Here is a 21,756-nt window from a genome sequence, read left to right as displayed (position 1 = left end):
TCTCTTTCCTCAGTCTCCTGAGTAGCTGTGACTACTGCCATCATGCCCAGATCATTTTTGTATTTTTAGTAGAGACAGGGCTTCGCCATGTTGGTCAGGCTGGTCTCGAACTCCTGGCCTCAAGTGATCCACCTGCCTTAGCGTCCCAAATTTCTGAGATTACAGGTGTGAGCCACCATTCCTGGCCTGGCATTTTCTATTCTATGCTACTTCTTCCCTGTATGAATCTCTCATTCCTGGATTTCCTGATGATAATGATTTGTACCACATTTCAAGATGTGGCCTGTCACTCTCATAGCTAGGTATTTGTAATCAAGTCTCTGTCTTTCCGGCCCCTGATCCATTCATTTCTCCTGTTCAAAACCACTATCCTCAAATCCATCTTAACCCTGAAACCATGGCTTTCCTACTTTTTTTCCTCTGGAATTTTCCCAAACAAAATATCTTATTTCCTCGGACGCTAGCTCCCTGATTGGCTTCTCTGGGCCACTTTCCTAAGCTTCACTTGCTCTTAGTCTTGGCTCAAGAACAGTCTTTGGTGGATTTTAAATCCCTTGAGATGGTAAGTGAAACATTCTTTGCACCAGCTTAGGTACAGTCTTCTGGGGAGAGGGTCCATAGTTTACTAAAAGCATCAACTTTCTTTCTTTTCTTTCTTTTTTTTTTTTTTTTGAGACGGAGTCTCGCTCTGTCACCCAGGCTAGAGTACAGTGGTGCGATCTTGGCTCACTGCAAGCTCCGCCTCCCGGGTTCACGCCATTCTCCTGCCCCAGCCTCCCAAGTAGCTGGGACTACAGGCGCCCTCCACCATGCCTGGCAAATTTTTTGTATTTTTTAGTAGAGATGGGGTTTCACCATGTTAGCCAGGATGGTCTCGATCTCCTGACCTTGTGATCCACCCTCCTCGGCCTCCCAAAGTGCTGGGATTACAGGCGTGAGCTGTCGCGCCCTGCCCTTTTTTTCTTATATTTAAGTTTTTTAAATCATAATTAAAGACATGCAGGAAAGTTATAATAGTACAAAAAATTCTCATATACTTTTTATCCAGATCCTCCAAATGTTAACGTTTTACTATATGTGTTTTATTTCCCTCTCTCTTTTCTGAACTCTAAGAAAAAGTTACAGACTTTTGTGTATTTCCTAATATTAATATGCTATACATGACCACAGTATAATTTATTTTAAAAAACAGGGCAATTAATATAGATAAAGAACTATTATTAATCTATAGCCCTTATTCTGATTTTTCTTTTTTTTAACCATCTTTATGATTTGTAAGTATACAGTTCAGTAGTAATAAATACATTTATATCCTTTCTTTCCCCTTCATCTCCCTTCCCCCCCCCTTCCTGGCCTTTGGCAACCACCAGTCTACTCTGTATCATTATGAGATCTACATTTTAAGCTCCCACATATGAGTGAGAACTTACGATATTTGCCTTTTGTGTAAAAGCATCAACTTTCTTAACCCTTGCCCAGCTGTCTAGCACAGTGGTCTCCAACCTTTTGGCACCAGGGACCAGTTTCATGGAATACAATTTTTCCACGGATTGGGGGATGACTGTTTTGGGATGAAACTGTTCTACCTCAGATCATCAGGCATTAAATTCTCAGAAGGAGCATGTAACCTAGATCCCTCGCATGCGCAACCTAGATCCCTCACATGCGCAACCTAGATCCCTCACATGCGCAACCTAGATCCCTCACATGCGCAACCTAGATCCCTCGCATGCGCAGACTAGATCCCTCACATGCGCAGACTAGATCCCTCACATGCGCAACCTAGATCCCTCGCATGCGCAGACTGATCCCTCGCATGCACAGACTAGATCCCTCGCATGCGCAACCTAGATCCCTCACATGCGCAACCTAGATCCCTCACGTGCGCAACCTAGATCCCTCACATGCGCAACCTAGATCCCTCACATGCACAGTTCACAATAGGGTTTGCGCTCCTATGAGAATCTAATACCACCACTGATCTGACAGGAGGCGGAGGTCAAGGCTGAAATGCTCCCTAGTCTGTTGCTCACCTCCTGCTGTGCCAACAGGTCACGGACTGGTACCAGTCCACAGGCAGAGGTCGGGGACGCCTGCTGTAGCACCAACCCAACTTGGAGGCAAAGATCTCACTCCACATTTTCTCAGTCTGTTTGTTCTCTCAATTCAACTTTGGTATCAAAGAACATGTCTCTAATATAAATACATGTGCTACTTTCAGCTCTGACTCTGTTGAGGTCTACCCTTGATTCACTTGGGATTTTTTTTTTTTTTTGAGGTGGAGTTTCGCTCTGTCACCCAGGCTGGAGTGCAGTGGCGCAATCTCAGCTCACCACAACCTCTGCCTCCCAGGTTCCAGCAATTCTCGTGCTTCAGCCTCCCAAGTAGCTGGGATTACAGGTGCTGCGCCACCAAGCCTGGCTGATTTTTGTATTTTTAGTAGAGACGAGGTTTCACTATGTTGTCCAGGCTGGTCTTGAACCTCCAACCTCAGGTGGTCTGCCCACCTTGGCCTCCCAAAGTGCTGGAATTACAGGCGTGAGCCTTTGTGCCCGGCCTCACTTGTGATTTTTTAAGAAGATGGATAAGTGGAGTGACAAAGAATTATGACTGTTCCTCTTTTTGTACTATTAAATATTTCAGCAATACCAATATTTATTTCTAGTTGTGCAGTTACCTCTTTCTCCTTCAATTCCTTCAAGCCAAGAATAATTAATGCAAATAATAGCAAGCTGGTAAGTGTATCAGTATCGTGTTTGTCAACCATTGTTTGAGAGGATTTCCTGATTTTGTTGTTGTGAACCTTTCTTTAAAAGCCTTCAGGTTTGTTTCTGGCATATAATGTTTAAAAGTTTGAAGTATTTTTTTTAAATGATATCCACATTGTTTTGAAAGATATTGGAAAGGGCATGCTAAATATATAAAAGACACATAGATAGAAATCAAGTAAGAGGATCTGGACCTTTCTGCCCTCTTTGCGTGTATTGCCACACTGCCCTGCGTTTCATCTTCGTGCTGCAGCCTTCCACTGCTCCCTCGTGTCCTCTGACAGACTCCATGACCCTCCTCTGCCTCCTGACTGAAACCTGGCTTACCCTGAGGACCTGCGTCTGCTGCCCTTTCCAGGGAATGCTGCCGCTTCTCCCACACTCCATGGACCTCTGGGTCACTTCTCAGACCATTGTGCTTTACGGGACACTGTCCTTTGTGGTCCTGCACTGTGGTCTTGTTGTTCTATCCCTTTTCATTACTGTCATGACTCCCTTCCATTTGCTGAACAGTTTAGTACCTCGCTCACAGTTACTCACTTTGCCCCAAACCCTGCTACCATCCTGGTTGTCCTCATTGTCTCTATGGACAATCATTCCCTCCTTATAGCATCTGGGTTTTTTCCTCCTCAGACTCAGGGACATTCACCTCACCTCACTTCCACATTCCACACTCATTGCTTCTCCACAGGGCTTATCGTTACCCTGAATATTTCTCCACTTCCAAAATCTGAAACCCCTCTCTTCACCACCACCACCACCTCGTATCTTTGCTTGTATCTTTCTTACTTGATTATTTCAACTACATCCATTACTTGATCAGCTCCCCTTATCTTTATTTTCTTCTCTATTCAGCTTTAATTTTAAGAGTTATCATTTCAGCCACTCTCAGGCCAAAGTCTCCAAACTCCGTGATTCATTGTCCTTCCATTGTGCTCCCCGCAAAATCCTAACCCTGATGATCTCAATTTTTGGCTTGTTTCCATTAGCCCGGGCCCAGGCTTCTCAGCCCCGCAGGAGACGCAGTTCCGATTAGTAACCCTGTGAGTTCACGTTCTCACACCACACCCAAGCTCCCAGGCCTCTCAGGACAGGGGAATGTAGTTGATCAGAAACTGCAAAATTAGCATTTAAAACATCCTTATTTGGTATTTACTTCTCTGAGTAGAAGAGGTTCCTGATCAAATTCAATTCCATGGCAGTCAAAAGCAGTAATTTGGCAGGGGAGCAGGACTCCTTGCCCCTGTCTATGTGCATCTGTGAGGCAAAATTAGAGAACTATATGAAGCTTGAAACCAATAGCTAGGAGGCCAGAGTTTCAAACCCCACATTCTACCTTTTAATGTAGAAAAGGTTTATCAAAGCTAAAGTTTAGGATACAAATTGCTATAGAAGTGAGAGCTATTCAGCCTTCTTGTTCTTGGGAGAAGTGCAGGGGGTTAATAAATTTGGAAAACTGTGTTCTTAATAATTTAATATATTTATTATATAGTATTGAGTAATACACTTGGAAAATTAAATAAATATGTTCTAGAGAGACTACATCAGTGATTTCTGATGACTGATACATCCTATCTTCAAAACCAATCCTCCATGCTAGTAAATACAAAGTATAGAGGAGTAATATATAAGTGGCTTTCACAAAGCTGTTTTCATCCACAGTGGGCTGGTTAGGCAACAGATCATCTGCTGCTGTAACAGGTAACCCAGCAATCTCAGTAGCTTAACACTGTAAAGTGTTTATTTAATGCTTATTCCATAAGGTCATTCTAGGACCAGGGTTTTTTCCCACTAGTGGCTCGGCCATTCTCCATGATAAGGGTCAGCAAACTTTTTCTGTAAAGTTCCAGATGGTAAATATTTTAAGCTTTGTGGGCCATACAGTCTCTGTTGCAACTACCCAAGTCTACCATTGTGCACAAAAACAGCCATAGAGCCAGGCGTGGTGGCACATGCCTCAATTGCAGCCACCGGGGAGGCCGAGGCAGGAAGATCACTTGAGCCCAGGACATAGAGGCTACAGAAAGCCATGATGCCACCACTGTACTCCATCCTGGGCAACAGAGCAAGACCCTATCTCTAAAAACAAACAAAATACAAAACAAAACAAAAACCCAGCCATAGACAATATGGAAACAAATTAGCCTTGTGTTCCAATAAAATTTTATTTATGGACACTGAATTTTGAATATGATATAATTTTTCATGTGCCACAAAATGGTACTTTTTAAATGTTTTATTTAAAAATGTAAAAACATGTTTTTGCCTGCAGGCAGTGCAAAAATCGGCAGTGGGCGGGGTTTGACCTACAGGCCACAGTTTACCCCGTCACCTACTTTAGGCCTCCTTCAAGGCCTCAGAGTCGTTCTCTGCGTTCTCTACATCCGGGTGGCAATGGAGGATCTTGTGGGAGATTTTAGGAGCCAATCCAAGAACCCACATTGCCCCCAATCACCACCATCATATTTCATTGACCACAGTTACTCACAGGCCCTAACAGGATGCAAGGGATCCAGAAAGTACAGTCTTCTGTGTGCCAGGAGGAAAATGAATTGGTGTTGGGAACAAACAATAACATTTTTCATCAAATAATTTTCCTTCATTTTCCATTTTTTTCTTGCCTTTGCTTAAAATATTCCTCCCTATGTTTTTCCCTTCCTTGACCTGGATGGTTCAACTTCCTCAATTTTACCTATTACAGTCTAATCTTCCTTTAAGGTCCATTTCAAATGTCTGTCTTGAAGCTTTTTTTGATTCATCCAACTGAATGTAATTTTTTCCCTTTGAATCAAAGAAATTTGAACTTTTCACATCATTTACTTTACCATATGGAATCTTTCCACCGCTAGATCAGAAGCTCCCTGAAGGTTGATGCTCTTCATGGTTTTTTTTTTTTTTATAACAGTTTAATTGAAATGTAACTCACATATAAAATTCACCCTTTTATTTATGTATGTATCTTTTTTTTAGTTTTTTTTTGAAGACAGGGTCTTGCTGTGTTGCCCAGGCTGGAGTGCAGTGGCGCAATCTCAGCTCACTGCAACCTCCACCTTCCAGTTTCAAGCGATGCTTTGTGCCTCAGCCTCCTGAGTAGCTGGGACTATAGGCATGTGCCACTATGCCTGGCTAATTTTTGTACTTTTAGTAGAGATGGGGTTTCGCCATGTTGGCCAGAGTGGTCTCAAACTCCTGGCCTCAAGTGATCCACCTGCCTCGGCTTCTCAAAGTGCTGGGATTACAGGCATGAGCCACTGTGCCCAGCCAAAATTCACCCTTTTAAAGTGATTCAATGTAAAATGGTACAGCTGCAGCTGAGCACAGTGGCTCACGCCTGTAATCCCAGCACTTTGTGGGGCCGAGGTGGGTGGATCACCTGAGGTCAGGAGTTCAAGATCAGCCTGGCCAACATGATGAAACCCTGTCTCTACTAAAAATACAAAACAATTAGCCAGCTATGGTGGCAGGTGCCTGTAATCCCAGCTACTCCAGAGGCTGAGGCATGAAAATCGCTTGAGCTCGGGAGGCGGAGGTTGCAGTGAGCTGAGATCACACCACTACACTCCAGTCTGGGTAACAGAGCAAGACTCCATCTCAAAAAATAAACAAATAAATAAATAATAAAATGGTACAGCTGCTGTGGACAATAGCATGACAGTTCGTCAAAAAGGTAAAAATTGCCATATAATCCAGCAATTCCACTTCTGGATATTTACCCTAAAGAATTGAAAGCAGGGGCCAGGCACAGTGGCTCATGCCTGTAATCCCAGCACTTTGAGAGGCCAAGGCAGGTGGATCACTTGAGGTCAGGAATTCGAGACCAGCCTGACCAGCATGGTGAAACCCCATCTCTACTAAAAATACAAAAATTAGCTGGACGTGGTGGTGCACACCTGTAATCCCTGCTACTTGGGAGGCTGAGGCAGGAGAATCACTTGAACCCAGGAGGTGGAGGGTGCAGTGACCCGAGATCACGCCACTGCACTCCAGTCTGGGTGACAGAGAGAGACTCCATCTCAAACAAACAAACAAAAAAAGAATTGAAAGCAGGGACTCAAATAGATATTTTTACACTCATGTTCATAATAGCATTATTCACAATAGCCCAACAGTACAAGTAACCCAAGTATCCATTGAAGGATAAATGGGTAAATACAATTTAGTATATGCATACAATGGAATATTATTCAGCCTTAAAAAAGAAGAAAATTCTGACACGTTACAACATGGGTGAACCATGAGGACATACTGCTAAGTGAAATAAGCCAATCATAAAAGATCAAATACTGCATAATTCCACTTATATGAGGTACCTGGAGTAGTCAAATGCACAGATATAGAAAATAGAATGGTTGGCCAGGGTTGGGGAGAGGGAAAATGGGGAGTTATCATTTAGTAGGTACAGAGGTTCAGCTTTGCAATTCGAAAGAGTTCTGATGATGGTTGCACACATTGTGAATGTATTTAATGCCACTGAACTGTGCACTTAAAAAGGGTTATGATGGTAAATCGTATGTGTATTTTGCCACAATTTTTAAAAATAAGAAAATGCATAGTAAGAGTATCACCAAAAAAGAATACAATTCAATGGTTGTTAGATATTGACAGAGTTTATGCAACCATTGTCACATCAATTTTAGAACATTCTCATCACTCCCCAAAGAAATCCTCTACCCATCAATAGTCACTCTCCATCACCCTTCCCTCCAGCCCTTGGCAACCATGAATCTACTTTCTGTCTCTATGGATTTGCCTATTCTGGACATTTCATATAAATGGAACCATACAACATGTAGCCTTTTGTGTATGGCTTTTTTTTTTTTTTCTTCAAGATAGAGTCTCAATCTGTCACCCAGGCTGGAGTGCAGTGACACAATCTCGACTCATTGCAACCACTGCCTCCTGAGCCCAAGCAATCCTCCCACCTCAGCCTCCTGAGGAGCTGGGACCATAGGCACATGCCACCATGCCTCGCTAATTTTTTGCATTTCTGGTAGAAATAGGGTTTTGCCATGCTGGCCAGGCTGGTCTTGAACTCCTGAGCTCAAATGATCCTTGAGCCTTGGCCTCCCAAAGTGCTGGGATTACAGGCATGAGCCACCGCGTCCGGCCCTGGCTTCTTTAACTTAGCATAATGCTTTCAAGATTCATTCATGTTATAGCATGTATCATTATTTTATTCTTTTTTTTTTTCTTTTTTTTTTGAGACAGAATTGTGCTCTTGTTGCCCGGGCTGGATTGCAATGGCGTGATTTCGGATCACTGCAACCAACGCCTCCCAGGTTCAAACGATTCTCCTGCCTCAGCCTCCCAAGTAGCAGGGATTACAGGTGTGCACCACCACGTCCAGCTAATTTTTGTATTTTTAGTAGAGATGGGGCTTCACCATGTTGGTCAAGCTGGTCTTGAACTCCTGACCTCAGGTGATCTGCCTGCCTCATATTTTATTCCTTTTTATGGCTGAATAATATTCTCCATTTTATGTATCCATTCACCAGTTGATGGACATTCAAATTGCTTCCGTTTTTTGGCTGATTTTTTAATATGAGAAAAATTTATTTTTATTGTATAAATGCAAAAATTACAGGAAAATATTTTAAAGCTTTAAAAAATGCCAAATGACATTGATATAGGAAAATCACAAAGCAGGAGAACTACACTAAATTAATAGATTTCATTTTAAAATGTCTCACTGTATCTCAGATTTTGAAAGATTCCATTTCTGTGGAAGACAGTTGATTCTGTTGAAGATATAATGCCCCCTAGTTTAATTAACAAGTACTGATAGCCACTGATCTATTTCTCCTGGGGAGGAGATAAGAAAGATGTATATACATTCTGTGTACATGTAATATACACAATTTTCTGGATCCAGCCTTAGCTCAGGGTTTCTGAAATTTTTTTTTTAATTTTATTTTAGATTCAGGGGGTACATGTGCAGGTTTGTTACATGGGTGTATATATAGCGTGATACCAAGGTTTGGGTTTCTAACGTTCACTCAAGTAGTGAGCATAGTACCCGATAGGTAGGTTTTCAACCCTTCTGTCTTCCCTCACTCCCCCCTTTTGAAATCCCCAGTGTTTATTGTTCCCATCTTTGGGGCCATGTGTACCCAGTGTTCAGCTCACACTTATAAGCAAGAGCATGCAGTATTTGGTTTTCTGCTTCTGTATTAATTTGCTTAGGATAATGGCCTCCAGCTGCATCTATGTTGTTTGCAAGTGTGCGATTTTATTCTTTTTTATGGCTGCATTTGGCTATTTTGAATAATGCTGCTAATGAACATTCATGTACAAGCTTTATGTGGACATATATTTTCAGTTCTCTTGGAGATTTAGATATCAGTGGAATTGCTGGATCATAAAGTAACTCCATGTTAAACATTTTGAGTAACTGCTAAACTGCTTTTTACAGCAACTATACCATTTTAAAAAATTGCCAGCAATGTATCAGAGTTCTAATTTCCCCAAATCCTCACCAAAATTTGTTATTGTCTGTCTTTTTCATTATTGCAATCCTAGTGGGTTTGAAGCATTATCTCACTGTGGTTTTTATTTGCATTCCCTTAATGACTATTGATGTTGAACATTTTTTCATGTGATTATTACCTATGTGTTGCTTGTGCTTTGGGTGTCATGTCTTAGAAACCATTGCCTAATTCAAGATCACAAAGATGTATCCATCCATCAGACTTACTCCTAAGATCTGCTTCTAAGAATTCTATAGTTTTAGCTGTTACATTTAGGCCTATGATCCATTTTGAGTTAGTTTTGTATATGCTGTGAGGTAAGGGTCCAACTTCATTCTTTTGCATGTGGATATCCAGTTGTCCCAGCATCATTTGTTGAAAAGACTATACTTTCTCCATTGAATGTTCTTGGCACTCTTGTTAAAAATCAATTGGCCATAATTGTGTGGGTTTACTTTTGGCTATCAGCTCTATTCTGCTAATCTATATGTCTATCCTTTTGCTATGACCACTCTGTCTTACACTGTCTTAAATACTGTAGGCTTTTTTTTTTTTTTTTTGAGACAGGGTCTCACTCTGTCACATAGGCTGGAGTGCAGTAGTGTGATCATAGCTCACTGCAATCCTCAAACTCCTGGGCTCAAGATATCCTCCTGCTTCAGCTTCCCAAATAGCTGTGACTATAGGCATGCACCATCATGCCTAGCTAATTGTTGTTGTTGTTGTTGTTGTTGTGATGGAGTTTCACTCTTGTTGCCCAGGCTAGAGTGCAATGGTGCGATCTTGGCTCACTGCAACCTCTGCCTCCTGGGTTCAAGTGATTCTCCTGCCTCAGCCTCCCGAGTAGTGGGGATTACGGGCATGCACCACCACACCCAGCTGATTTTGTGTTTTTAGTAGAGACGGGGTTTCTCCATGTTGGCCTCGAAATCCTGACCTCAGGTGATCCGCCCACCTCGGCCTCCCAAAGTGCTGGGATTACAGGTGTGAGCCACCGCACCTGGCCGCCTGGCTGATTTTTAATTTTTTATAGAGTTGGAGTCTCACTATGTCTGGTCTCAAACTCCTGGTTGCAAGTGATCCTCTCACCTTGTCCTCCCAAAGTGCTGGAATTACAGGCACGAGCCACCTCACCCAACCTTGAACAGTTTTGTCATACAATTTGAAACTGGGAAGGGTGAATCCTCCAACTTTGTTCTTTTTCAGTATTGTTTGGCTCTTCTGGATTTCTTGCATTTCTATGTGAATTTTAGGATCAGATTATTGATTCTGCAAAAAACCAGCTGGGATTTTTATAGGAATTGTATTGGTTCTTCACATCAATTTTGGTAGTATTGCCACCTTAACAATATTGAGTTGTCTGATACAAAAACGTTTAATGTTTTTCCATTTGTTTGGTCTTATTTAATTTCTATTAACAATGTTTTGTAGTTTTTAGTGTACAAATCCTCCTATTCTTTGTTAAATTTCTTCCTGTATATTATTCTTTTTGATGCTATTGTAAGTAGAATTGTTTCTTTTAATTTTATATTCAGATTGTTTATTTCTAATATATAGAAATATACTTGATTTTTGTATATCAGTTGTGTACCTACAATCTTGTTGGACTCATTTATTAGTTTGTATAGCTTCTATTTGTGTGTGTGAATCCGACTAATTTTTATATCCTCTGAAACACTTAACAGAGTGCAGTCTTAACTAGTACTCAATCCATTTGTGTTTCTTGAATCAATCTCTTTAAATGCCACATTGTCACATAAGCCTTCCATCCAATGAATAATTTATCAGTTCCCAATACCACTGAATCGTTCTTTTTCTCCTTTGATTTTTATCTGCAGGCTTGGGAACAATGGGCCGAGGCATTGTCATTTCTTTTGCAAGGGCCAGGATTCCTGTGATTGCTGTAGACTCGGACAAAAACCAGCTAGCAACTGCAAACAAGATGATAACTTCTGTCTTGGAAAAAGAAGCCTCCAAAATGCAACAGAGCGGCCACCCTTGGTCAGGACCAAAACCCAGGTTAACTTCATCTATGAAGGAGCTTGGTGGTGTAGATTTAGTCATTGAAGCAGTATTTGAAGAAATGAGCCTGAAGAAGCAGGTCTTTGCTGAACTCTCAGCTGTGTGCAAACCAGAAGCATTTCTGTGCACTAATACTTCAGCCCTGGATGTTGATGAGATTGCTTCTTCCACTGATCGTCCTCACTTGGTCATTGGCACCCACTTCTTTTCGCCAGCTCATGTCATGAAGTTGTTAGAGGTTATTCCCAGCCGATACTCTTCCCCCACTACCATTGCCACTGTTATGAACTTATCAAAAAAGATTAAAAAGATTGGAGTCGTTGTAGGCAACTGTTTTGGATTTGTGGGGAATCGAATGTTGAATCCTTATTACAATCAGGCATATTTCTTGTTAGAAGAAGGCAGCAAACCAGAGGAGGTAGATCAGGTGCTAGAAGAGTTTGGTTTTAAAATGGGACCTTTTAGAGTGTCTGATCTTGCTGGGTTGGATGTGGGCTGGAAATCTAGAAAGGGGCAAGATCTTACTGGACCTACATTGCCTCCAGGAACTCCTGCCCGAAAAAGGGGTAATAGGAGATACTGCCCAATTCCTGATGTGCTCTGTGAATTAGGACGATTTGGCCAGAAGACAGGTAAGGGTTGGTATCAATATGACAAGCCATTGGGTAGGATTCACAAACCCGATCCCTGGCTTTCCAAATTCTTATCACAGTATAGAGAAACCCATCACATTGAACCACGTACCATTAGCCAGGATGAGATCCTCGAACGCTGCTTATATTCACTTATCAATGAAGCATTCCGTATCTTGGGAGAAGGGATAGCTGCTAGCCCAGAGCACGTTGATGTTGTCTATTTACATGGATATGGATGGCCAAGGCACAAGGGTGGGCCCATGTTCTATGCTTCCACAGTGGGGTTGCCCACAGTTCTAGAGAAGTTGCAGAAATATTACAGGCAGAACCCTGATATTCCCCAACTGGAGCCCAGTGACTATCTAAAAAAACTGGCTTCTCAGGGAAACCCTCCCCTGAAAGAATGGCAAAGCTTGGCAGGCTCCCCTAGCAGTAAATTGTGATTCAGCCTTCCAGAGTATGCCTCACATGCTAGCATCAGGAAATGCTGACTGAATTTCAGTGAAATTAAATCAAAAATCCAAAGTACGATTGTTCTGAAATACAAAGCAAAAGAAATAATCAGTAGAATCTTCTGTGTGACGACTCTAATGGTCAAATCTTCAGGAATGTGCTTCTGAATCTGTCCTTACCAGATAAATTCAATGCATGGACTTGTGTGAATGTGATACCGTAATAGCTGATGAAAGAGGCGCAGGCCTAAGTTGAGATTCTCAGGTGCTTTGATCATTGGATAAATGTGTCATCAATTAATAAATGATAAATGCAGCCAAGTCATACATTCATTTTGACTCCTTTCAATGTCACACACATAGCGTTGATCAGAAATCTTATGAATCATACATACATTCAACAAACATTAAAGTTGTAGGAAAAACACAGTTGGAAATTGGTAAGGGAACTGAGTACTTCAAACCATCACAGGGAACTCAGGTTAGTGTGGCAAGCCTTTCCTCTTCTGGTCTTCCCTCTTGTGTTTATGGAGAAATAATAGAAAGCAGTAAGTCGTTAACTTAGTGTAAGAAGGGTCTTACAGAACATCTAACCTTCTAGGATTTCCCAGTTCTGTGATAGAGTAATGACACCAGTTTCCCTGGCATGACAAGCCTCTGTGATGTTACATATGGAAATGGTTGAATCTTGAAAAATCTAAAATTGTCACAAAACATATTTTGTATGATTTTGTTGTAAGAGTTCTTCTCTTTTTACTTTTTGCCTTGTTTAGTTAAAAATTAAGGGGCTGGTCAATACAAAAACTTGTACACAAATATTTATAGCAGAATTATTCATAATGGCCAAAAGCTGGATACAACTCAAATGTCTATTAACTAATGAATAGATAAACCAAATCTGGTATAGCCATACAATGGACTATTATTCAGCCATAGAAAGAAATAAACGGCCAGGCACAGTGGCTCACACCTGTAATCCCAGCACTTTGGGAGGCTGAGGCAGGAGGACTGTTTGAGGCCAGAAATTTGAGACCAGCCTGGGCAACATAGCAAAACCCTGTCTCTACAAAAAATATTTTCCGTACATTAGTGGTTGCCTAAGGCTAGAATTGGGGGTGATGAATGGGGAGTACAGGATTCATCTAATGGGTACAGGATTTCTTTATGGTTCATGAAAATGGTCTAAACTTATGGTGGTAATGGTCACATAATAATATATTAAAAACCATTGAGTTGTATATTTTAAGTGGGTGAATTATATGGTATGTGAATTATATCTCAATAAAGTTGTTAGTAAATAAATGGGGCTGAAGATGTTATCCTTCATTGTGGTGTAAATGAACTTTCACAATATTTTCACCTGTGAACCCAAACAAAATGATGAAAGTTCTGATGGAAAAATCTTGAATGAATAGAGTATAAGTTTTCTGTTGTTAAAAAGCAAACAAAAAACCAACAAAAAATCCAAGGGTGCCTTGAATTGTACAGAGCACAATTATTATATTTGAAATGCATACTACTTAATTTTATATAATTTGGTTTGTGAAATTAAAGACATCAATAAAAATGATTCCTGAAAGTAGTAATTTTGTCTTCAAAGTGACTTGTTTTCAAATTAATGTTAAAAAAACCCACTAACTTTTTCTTCAAACCAGGAATTAATTTTGAGTTCTTGCAACTTATTTTCACCCTACAGTAGCCTCTAGATTAAGGTTTTGTTTTTTTTTTCTGACAGGAGTCTTGCTCTGTCGCCCAGGCTGGAGTGCAGTGGCGCAATCTCGGCTCACTGCAAGCTCCGCCTCCCGGGTTCACGCCATTCTCCTGCCTCAGCTTCCCGAGTAGCTGGGACTACAGGCGCCTGCCACCACGCCTGGCTAATTTTTTGTATTTTTCAGTAGAGACGAGGTTTCACCATGTTAGCCAGGATGATCTCAATCTCCTGACCTCGTGATCCACCCACCTTGGCCTCCCAAAGTGCTGGGATTACAGGCATGAGCCACCGTGCCTGGCCTAGATTGAGGTTTTGAAACTAGAGGGTCTATGAATAGATTTTATGAGTCAATAACCCCTGAAATGTTATGATAAAATTTGTGTATATATATCTGAGTGCATTTCTTGGAAGAGGTACCATATCTTACATCATATTCTAAAAAGTATCATGACCCGACCGGGCGCAGTGGCTCACGCCTGTAATCCCAGCACTTTGGGAGGCCAAGGCAGGTGGATCATGAGGTCAGGAGATCGAGACCATCCTGGCTAAAACAGTGAAACCCCGTCTCTACTAAAAATACACAAAATTAGCCGGGCGTGGTAGCACGCGCCTGTAGTCCCAGCTACTTGGGAGGCTGAGGCAGGAGAATCACTTGAACCGGTGAGGCAGAGGTTGCAGTGAGCCGAGATCGTGCCACTGTACTCCAGCCTGGGCAACAGGGTGAGACTCTGTCTCAAAAAACGTATGACCCAATAAAGGTTAAGGACTGATAGAAAATGGGAAGAGCGGCCCGGCATGGTAGCTCATGCCTGTAATCCCAGCACTTTGGGAGGCCAAGGTGGGCAGATCACTTGGGGTCAGGGGTTTGAGACCAGCCTGGCCAACATGGTGAAACCCCATCTCTACTAAAAATACAAAAATTAGCTGGGCGTTGGGGCGCATGCCTGTAGTCTCAGCTACTCGGGAGGCTGAGGCAGGAGAATCCCTTAAACCCGGGAGGTGGAGGTTGCAGTGAGCCAAGATCGTGCCACTACATTCCAGCCTGGGTGACAGGGAAAGACTCCGTCTTAGGAAAAAAGAAAGAAAGAAAGAAAACGGTAAGAGGAAAATATGAGTTCATTCCTTCTTATTTTACGTCAAATGAAGCCAAACGAATTGGAATTTGCTGGGTCCTACGTATAATAGGAGTTAATATGATGAAATTTTCAGGGTATCCTCTCCTGTCCTTGAAAATATACTTGCTTAAAAGGCTGATTTTGTTACTAATTTTAAAACTTTTTTTTAAAAAAAAAACCTCTGGATTTCGTTTTAAAAAATATGTTCTAATGATAATTGACTCTGATGGGAATTATATATTGGAAACACCTTTGAAGCTATAAGACTCCCAGCTTGAAAGATGCTCTTAATGATACTACTTAAATCAGTAAAGCCACCATGCAGCTGCAGTTGCTCTCTATTTATTTACTTCCAGCAGGAACAGGTGTGCATGACAGCGATAAAGTGAGTAATCCTAAATTCCCCTGATTAATGATGTTACAGAATTCTTTATGCAAACCACACTCTACTGCACTGTAGGAACCTAAAATTTCAAGGTCTTAGGTTTGTCTTTAAAACAGATACCTAGAAATCAGAAATATTGCAGCCTCACTAGATTATCTGAACCCTTTTGGTAGCCATTGATAAGATTAAATCAAGTTCTCTGGACTATGTTTAAAAGCAGCTTTTGCAAGAACAGAATAGTTCTTGACTATTCCTGGGACTGTCAGTACCATCTGCTTATCTTACCAGCTTATACGTATTTTGAGATTAACAGACAAGTTACACTGCTTCCAGGCAGGACAGTAGCATTGCACAACTCCAGCGGACACCATTCATACTGTGTACCAAGGGGTTGTCATCCACATGGAAAAGATATGAATGACATCCCCAGGAATTGTATAATGCCTAGTTTTGTTTCCAGGACACTCTGTGTGGCAGTTTCAAGCCAAAAACTCTTCTGGTTATTGCTGTATCTTTCTAAATAATAGTTGACAAAAGTGGCTGGAAAAACCTCTATTTAGACTGGATCACCAGTGGGACCAAATTTGGGACAAAATGGGACAAAATGATTGCATTTGGTTTGTTCTTTTTAATATTTTTTTCCTAGCACCCTGAGAAAGAGGAATATGAGAGAGATGAACAGAACTTTAAACTCTTGTCCAAAGAATACCAGGGCATTTAATTTATTTTGTATTTTTTATAGAGACTATGTTGCCCAGGCTAATCTCAAATTTCTGGGCTCAAGTGATCTTCCTGTCTCAGCCTCCCAAAGTGCTCAGATTACAGGCATGAGCCACTGCACCTGGTCTCCCTGCGTGTTTCAATTGAAATATTTATTTGTTCTTTTTCACCCAAACTTAAAGCAGCCTGGCAGAATGAGTGCCTGAAAGCATCTCATAAGATGACATGAGCAGAGCTAATGCAGTCACTCGTGCGCACATTTTCACTGTACTTAGGGCTATTCCACATGCTCTAAGATGACACATAAACAGTTGCTCATTCTAGCCATAGTGTGATATCCCTAGGATGAGCTTAGGGTAAAACTGTCTCCAACCAGATCCTAAATGCACATGGATTTCCAAAGCTGGTCGAGGCCTAGACTGTTGTTGATTTGTAAATTGACCGCTGGCTGTCCCCCAAAGTTTCTTTTCTTATGTAGGGATAAATGTCCCAATTGTTAGCTAAGTATATAGTTGCCCAGAATACACAACGTATTTGTCAGCTTCTCTTATATGAAATTGTGGATATGTGACTAAGTTCTAGATGATGGGATGTCAGAGGGAGTGTCACATGGCAGCTTCTGGGAACTGGCCTTCACAGTCAGATGATGTGCAGCCTTTGCCCATTTCATTTTTGTCTCTTCCTCCATCTTCCTGCCTGGAACACAGATGTGATGGCCGGAGTTGCAGCCACTAGACTAGACCATGAAGACAGAGGCCAGGCCCTGGAATGAAGAGCAAGAATGAAGAGCAGTAAAGAGCTTGGGTCCCTGAGGAGCTCGTGGAGCAGCACTGCCACTCTTCTCCAGCAGTCATTTATGTGAGAGAGCGATCAACTCGTATCATGGAGAATTTCCTGTTATTTTTAAGTCTTTACTCATAGCTGACCCTAAAATCTGAATGAATGCAAATGGGATCCAAGAATTAGTACAGTTTGGGGTTCTTTGTTTTTTGTTTGTTTGTTTGTTTCTCAGTGCTATAGGCAATTCTGATACACAAGTAGTTTTATTTATTTATTTATTTATTTATTTATTTTGGGACAGAGTTTCACTCTTGTCACCCAGGCTGGAGTATAATGGCACGATCTCGGTTCACTGCAACCTTTGCCTCCTGGGTTCAAGCAATTCTCCTGCCTCAGCCTCCCAAGCAGCTGGGATTACAGGCATGTGCCACCACATCCAGCTAATTTTTCTATTTTTAGTAGAGATGGGGTTTCACCATGTTGGCCAGGCTGGTCTCGAACTCCTGACCTCAGGTGATCCACCCGCCTCGGCCTCCCAAAGTGCTGGGATTACAGGCGTGAGCCACCAGGCTCGGCCACACAGGTAGTTTTAAGAATCTAGTCTCATGAAACAAAATTTGTTTTTTTAAAAAATGTTTTCGCCAGTCTGATGTATTTTTCAACTTGATGTTGAATTACTCAGAAATTTTTATGTTTCACATATAGTTGTTGTGGGCAGACGGAGATGCCCAATAAGAACCTGAGAATAGGGCTTTAAATAAACATTTAGTAGGAAATAGTCTCACAGGCCTACTTGAACCTCAGCTTGACTATTACTTAATTAGAAATAAAAAACATTCATGAAGAAAATATGTATTAACAGAAGGAGAAGTGATCAACAATAGCATAAGGGAAAAGAAGAAAAATTGGAAAAGCAGCATCTCTCAGCACTAACTAAAAGTACTAAATCTGGGGTGCATAAACTTTCTGCTCACTAGATCAGAGATCTTCAAAATGGGGTGCCTCTACTCAAAAGAGCATGAAGAATGATCCACAGAGGCGTACGCAGAAAATACTAGAACTACCATTGCTACCTATTTTTGCCTACAAAATAAGAACTTAATCTTGATTAATATTTTGTGTGCTGATGTACACTGTTGCCATCAACAGGCTGCATCTCAGACAGCTATGAGGCGTCCTGAGCAAAGGAGGCAACATCCAAAATGTAGAGGCTGACAGAGGTATCCTCCCACTTTCATTTGCTTTCAGCGTATTGAGAAATATTGTAGATTCTATGTAATGGGGTAAGTGGATAGTCAGACTAAATTATTTAATTTAACTAAACTAACCCTCACAAAAAATTCCTTGAAGGGAAGCCCTCTTAAAAAATTTACTTATGAATGGATAAAGAAAATGGGGTACACATACACAATGGAATATTGTTCAGCCATAAAAGAGAATAAACCCTGTTATTCATGGCAACATGGATGGCACTGGAAGATGTTATGCTGAGTGAAGTAAGCCAGGAACGGAAAGCTAAATACCACATGTTCTCACTCATATGGGGAAACTAAAAAACGCAGATCTCATAGAAATGAAGAAAGTAGAACAGAGGATACCAGAGGCTGGGAAGGGTAAGGGGAAAGCCCCATGAATATGTATAGCTACTATTTGTTAATTAAAAAATAAAATTATAAAAAAAGGATTCCTTCAAAGAAAGCTCAATTGAAGATAAAACAAAGCAAGCAAAGGTGAGCAACGAGAAAATGGCAGAGCTGGTAGTTCTGGTGTCAGCTTTTAGTCAGCTGCATTACAAGGTAGAATGAATTAGTCAAATCCTGCAAGAAGTTGGCCAAAAAAATGGAAATTATCAAGAAGATTATTAGAAATTTTGATTGATGGACGGGTGCGGTGGCTCATGCCTGTAATCCCAGCACTTTGGGAGGCTGAAGCAGGTGGATCACCTGAGATCAGGAATTCAAGACCAGCCTGACCAACATGTTGAAACCCCGTCTCTACTAAAAACACAAAAATTAACTGGTGTGGTGGCGCGCACCTGTAATCCCAGCTACTCGGGAGGCTGAGGCAGAAGAATCACTTGAACCCAGAAGGCGGAAATTACAGTGAGCTGAGATCGTGCCACTGCACTCCAGCCTGGGCAACAAGAGCAAAACTCCATCTCAAAAATAATAATAATAAATACATTTTTTAAAAATAAATATTTATGTACCTGCCATAAATAGTGAAGTTTGCCCTAAAAGTGTACTGTCTGATATTAGCTAATGAAAATATGAAACCATCACATATTAGTAAGATATTTTAATATATCATTTGATCAATATCTAATCATTTATAAATTTCTTTTTTGTGTTGTATAATGTACATGTATATCAATATAATAGGAAAAGTATATGATTTGTAAGTCAATAAGCATTCTGCATATTAGATATATATACTCAAATTTTCTGTGATGTGCTACCCAGGTCCTCTTTCAGGAATGAAAGATTAATTCTCCCAGCTTCCAGAAGTGCTGCCAGAAGATGGCCTTCTTTAAGGACTGCCTTGCTCAAGGTCACAGCTTCTTCCAAAGGTAATTTGCTCCGTGCAGGAGTCCCCTTGCCCCAGCTCTGCAGGGCTGGCATAGTCTAGAGCTCCTGGTGGGTCACACTGATTGGAATGAGGTCTTCCTGCTGGTGGGTCACATTGATTGGAATGAGGTCTTCCTTCATCCTGCAATGCTCCTCCACTTCTTCCTCTGCTCATTCCCGCTTCTCTCTCCTCTCTTGCAATGGTGTTAATTCCGAGACCACTCCCTAAACATTTTGGACTTTTTTTGTTTATTTGTTTATTTATAATTTCATCTTTGATTTTAGATCGGGGGTACACATGCAGGTTTGTTACATGGGTATATTGTGTGATGCCAAGGTTTGGGTTATGACTGATAATTTTGCACATGAATCTCAATCTCAGAGTCTGCCTCCCAGGAAACCTAACCTACAACAGTGAAGGTGCATGATTAAAAATACTTGGCAGGCCGGACATGGCAGCTCACGCCTGTAATCCCAGCACTTTGGGAGGCCGAGGGGGGGTGGATCATTTGAGGTCAGGAGTTTGAGACCAGCCTGGCAAACATGGCAAAACCCTGTCTCTACTAAAAATACAAAACATTAGCTAGGCATGGTGGTGTGCACCCATAACGCCAACCACTTGGGAGGCTGAGGCAGGATAGTTGCTTGAACCAGGGAGGCAGAGGTTGCCGTGAGACAAGACTGTGCCGCTGCCCTCTAGCCTGGGCCGCCGACTGAGACTCCATCTCAAAAAAAATGCTTAGCAATCGTCAACCTACAAGCCAGCAACTCTTCAGTATTTGTTTAATAGACTTCTTTTGATCTCACATGCTATCAATTTTTATAAATGTCCTATGTGTGCTAGAATTTCATTCTCTATTTCATGAATATGGAATTCTGCTATTAGATCAAGCTTGTTAATTATGTTACTCTAGTTTTCTATACAGCCTTGCCTATGTTTTATCTGTACTCTTACCTCCCTCTGATGAGCAGGGTCAGTTACCCATGCCAGGGTGGTTACAAAGAGCCAGAAGTGACTGGGGGGCAGTCATAGCTTAAGGGATTCTTACTGTATCTCTGGTGGAAGTATTTCCCCTCTAGGAACCAGGACTTCTAGATACCGTGTTAGTTGCTTGTGCAGGAAATAAAATTCCCCAAGGAGGCCACTTCTACTTCCACTATTTGGTGTCTATAACCCTGTGTTTTATCTATTGGTAACATAGCACCATATGTGATTATTGATTTAGAGTATGAACTATATCCTGGAGAGTGATACCCCATTTCACAGGGCATCATTTCGAAACTGGCACCTCAGCAGTACCTGCAAAGATATATCCCATTGCTCTAAGAGAAAGGCCAGCAGCTTCTATGTAGTACAATATGTGACTGGACTAGAGGACCCCGTAGTCGTCCATCCACTTCTATACCTCTTTTGTTCCAAAGTATGTCCTTTTCCCTGATGCAATATTATGTGAGGTCTTGTACCACTGATTCAGATTCTAAGTCCTTGGAGAATGGGGCTGACACCCTGTAGTCAGAAAAGAAAAACCTGTATCTGGAATATGTGTCAATTCCAATCAAGATGGATCACCGATCCTCCCAGAGTAGAAGAGTTCCGATGTAGTCGACTTACCACCGAGTGGTTGATTGCTATCCTTGAGTACCAGCCCCCGGGGTGCCGCATTTACTAGTCTCTGGCTAGTAAATTGTACCTTCAGCAACTAGATCAGCCTTGGTGAGTGGGAGCCCTTTCTGCTGGGTTCATGCATGGCCTCCATCCCTGCAACCATGCCTACTCTGTTCACAGGCCAGTCATGCCAGTGCTAAGGTGGGCAGTGATCATGACTAGTTGATGTCAGCTAGCCTGGCCACTCTGTCTACTTGGTTGCTTCATTCATCTTCTGTGGTAGGTGTTCTCTGGAGGTCATTAACATGTGATACACCACTTTTCACATTTCACACCCACTCCCACAGGTCATCCATCTCTAGTTCCCTAGTTCTCACTGTCCCCTGACTTCCAATATTCCTCCTTCTAGGCCTTGACCAACCATCCAGGCTGTTTACCATTGCCCACATATCCTTACCTCAAGCTACTTCTGTGAGTCTTTGGATCTCTTCCTCCACCATCTGCCATAGCAGTTTCAACGGTTAACCT

The 21,756-nt window shown here is 41.6% G+C and overlaps 1 protein-coding gene across 3 annotated transcripts in view; it reads left to right on the top strand.

Annotated features, from left to right (window-relative positions):
- EHHADH (enoyl-CoA hydratase and 3-hydroxyacyl CoA dehydrogenase) overlaps positions 1-13,930 on the top strand; it is a 94,562-nt gene extending 80,632 nt beyond the window's left edge. For 2 of the 3 annotated variants that reach the window (XM_058426168.1, XM_032171821.2), the window contains exon 7: positions 11,074-13,930. In XM_058426168.1, coding sequence (XP_058282151.1) covers positions 11,074-12,335 — 1,262 coding nt within the window. In that variant the 3' untranslated portion in view covers positions 12,336-13,930. The remainder of the gene's footprint in view (positions 1-11,073) is intronic. The other variant, XM_058426167.1, reaches the window with a different exon arrangement.
- The last annotated feature ends 7,826 nt before the right edge of the window (positions 13,931-21,756 follow it).

The sequence above is a fragment of the Hylobates moloch genome, unplaced genomic scaffold (assembly GCF_009828535.3).
Source record: "Hylobates moloch isolate HMO894 unplaced genomic scaffold, HMol_V3 SCAFFOLD_13, whole genome shotgun sequence".
In the NCBI taxonomy this organism is placed as follows: Eukaryota; Metazoa; Chordata; class Mammalia; order Primates; family Hylobatidae; genus Hylobates; species Hylobates moloch.
Note: the sequence above shows the minus strand (reverse complement) of the source record. Positions and strands in the feature narration are given on the sequence as shown.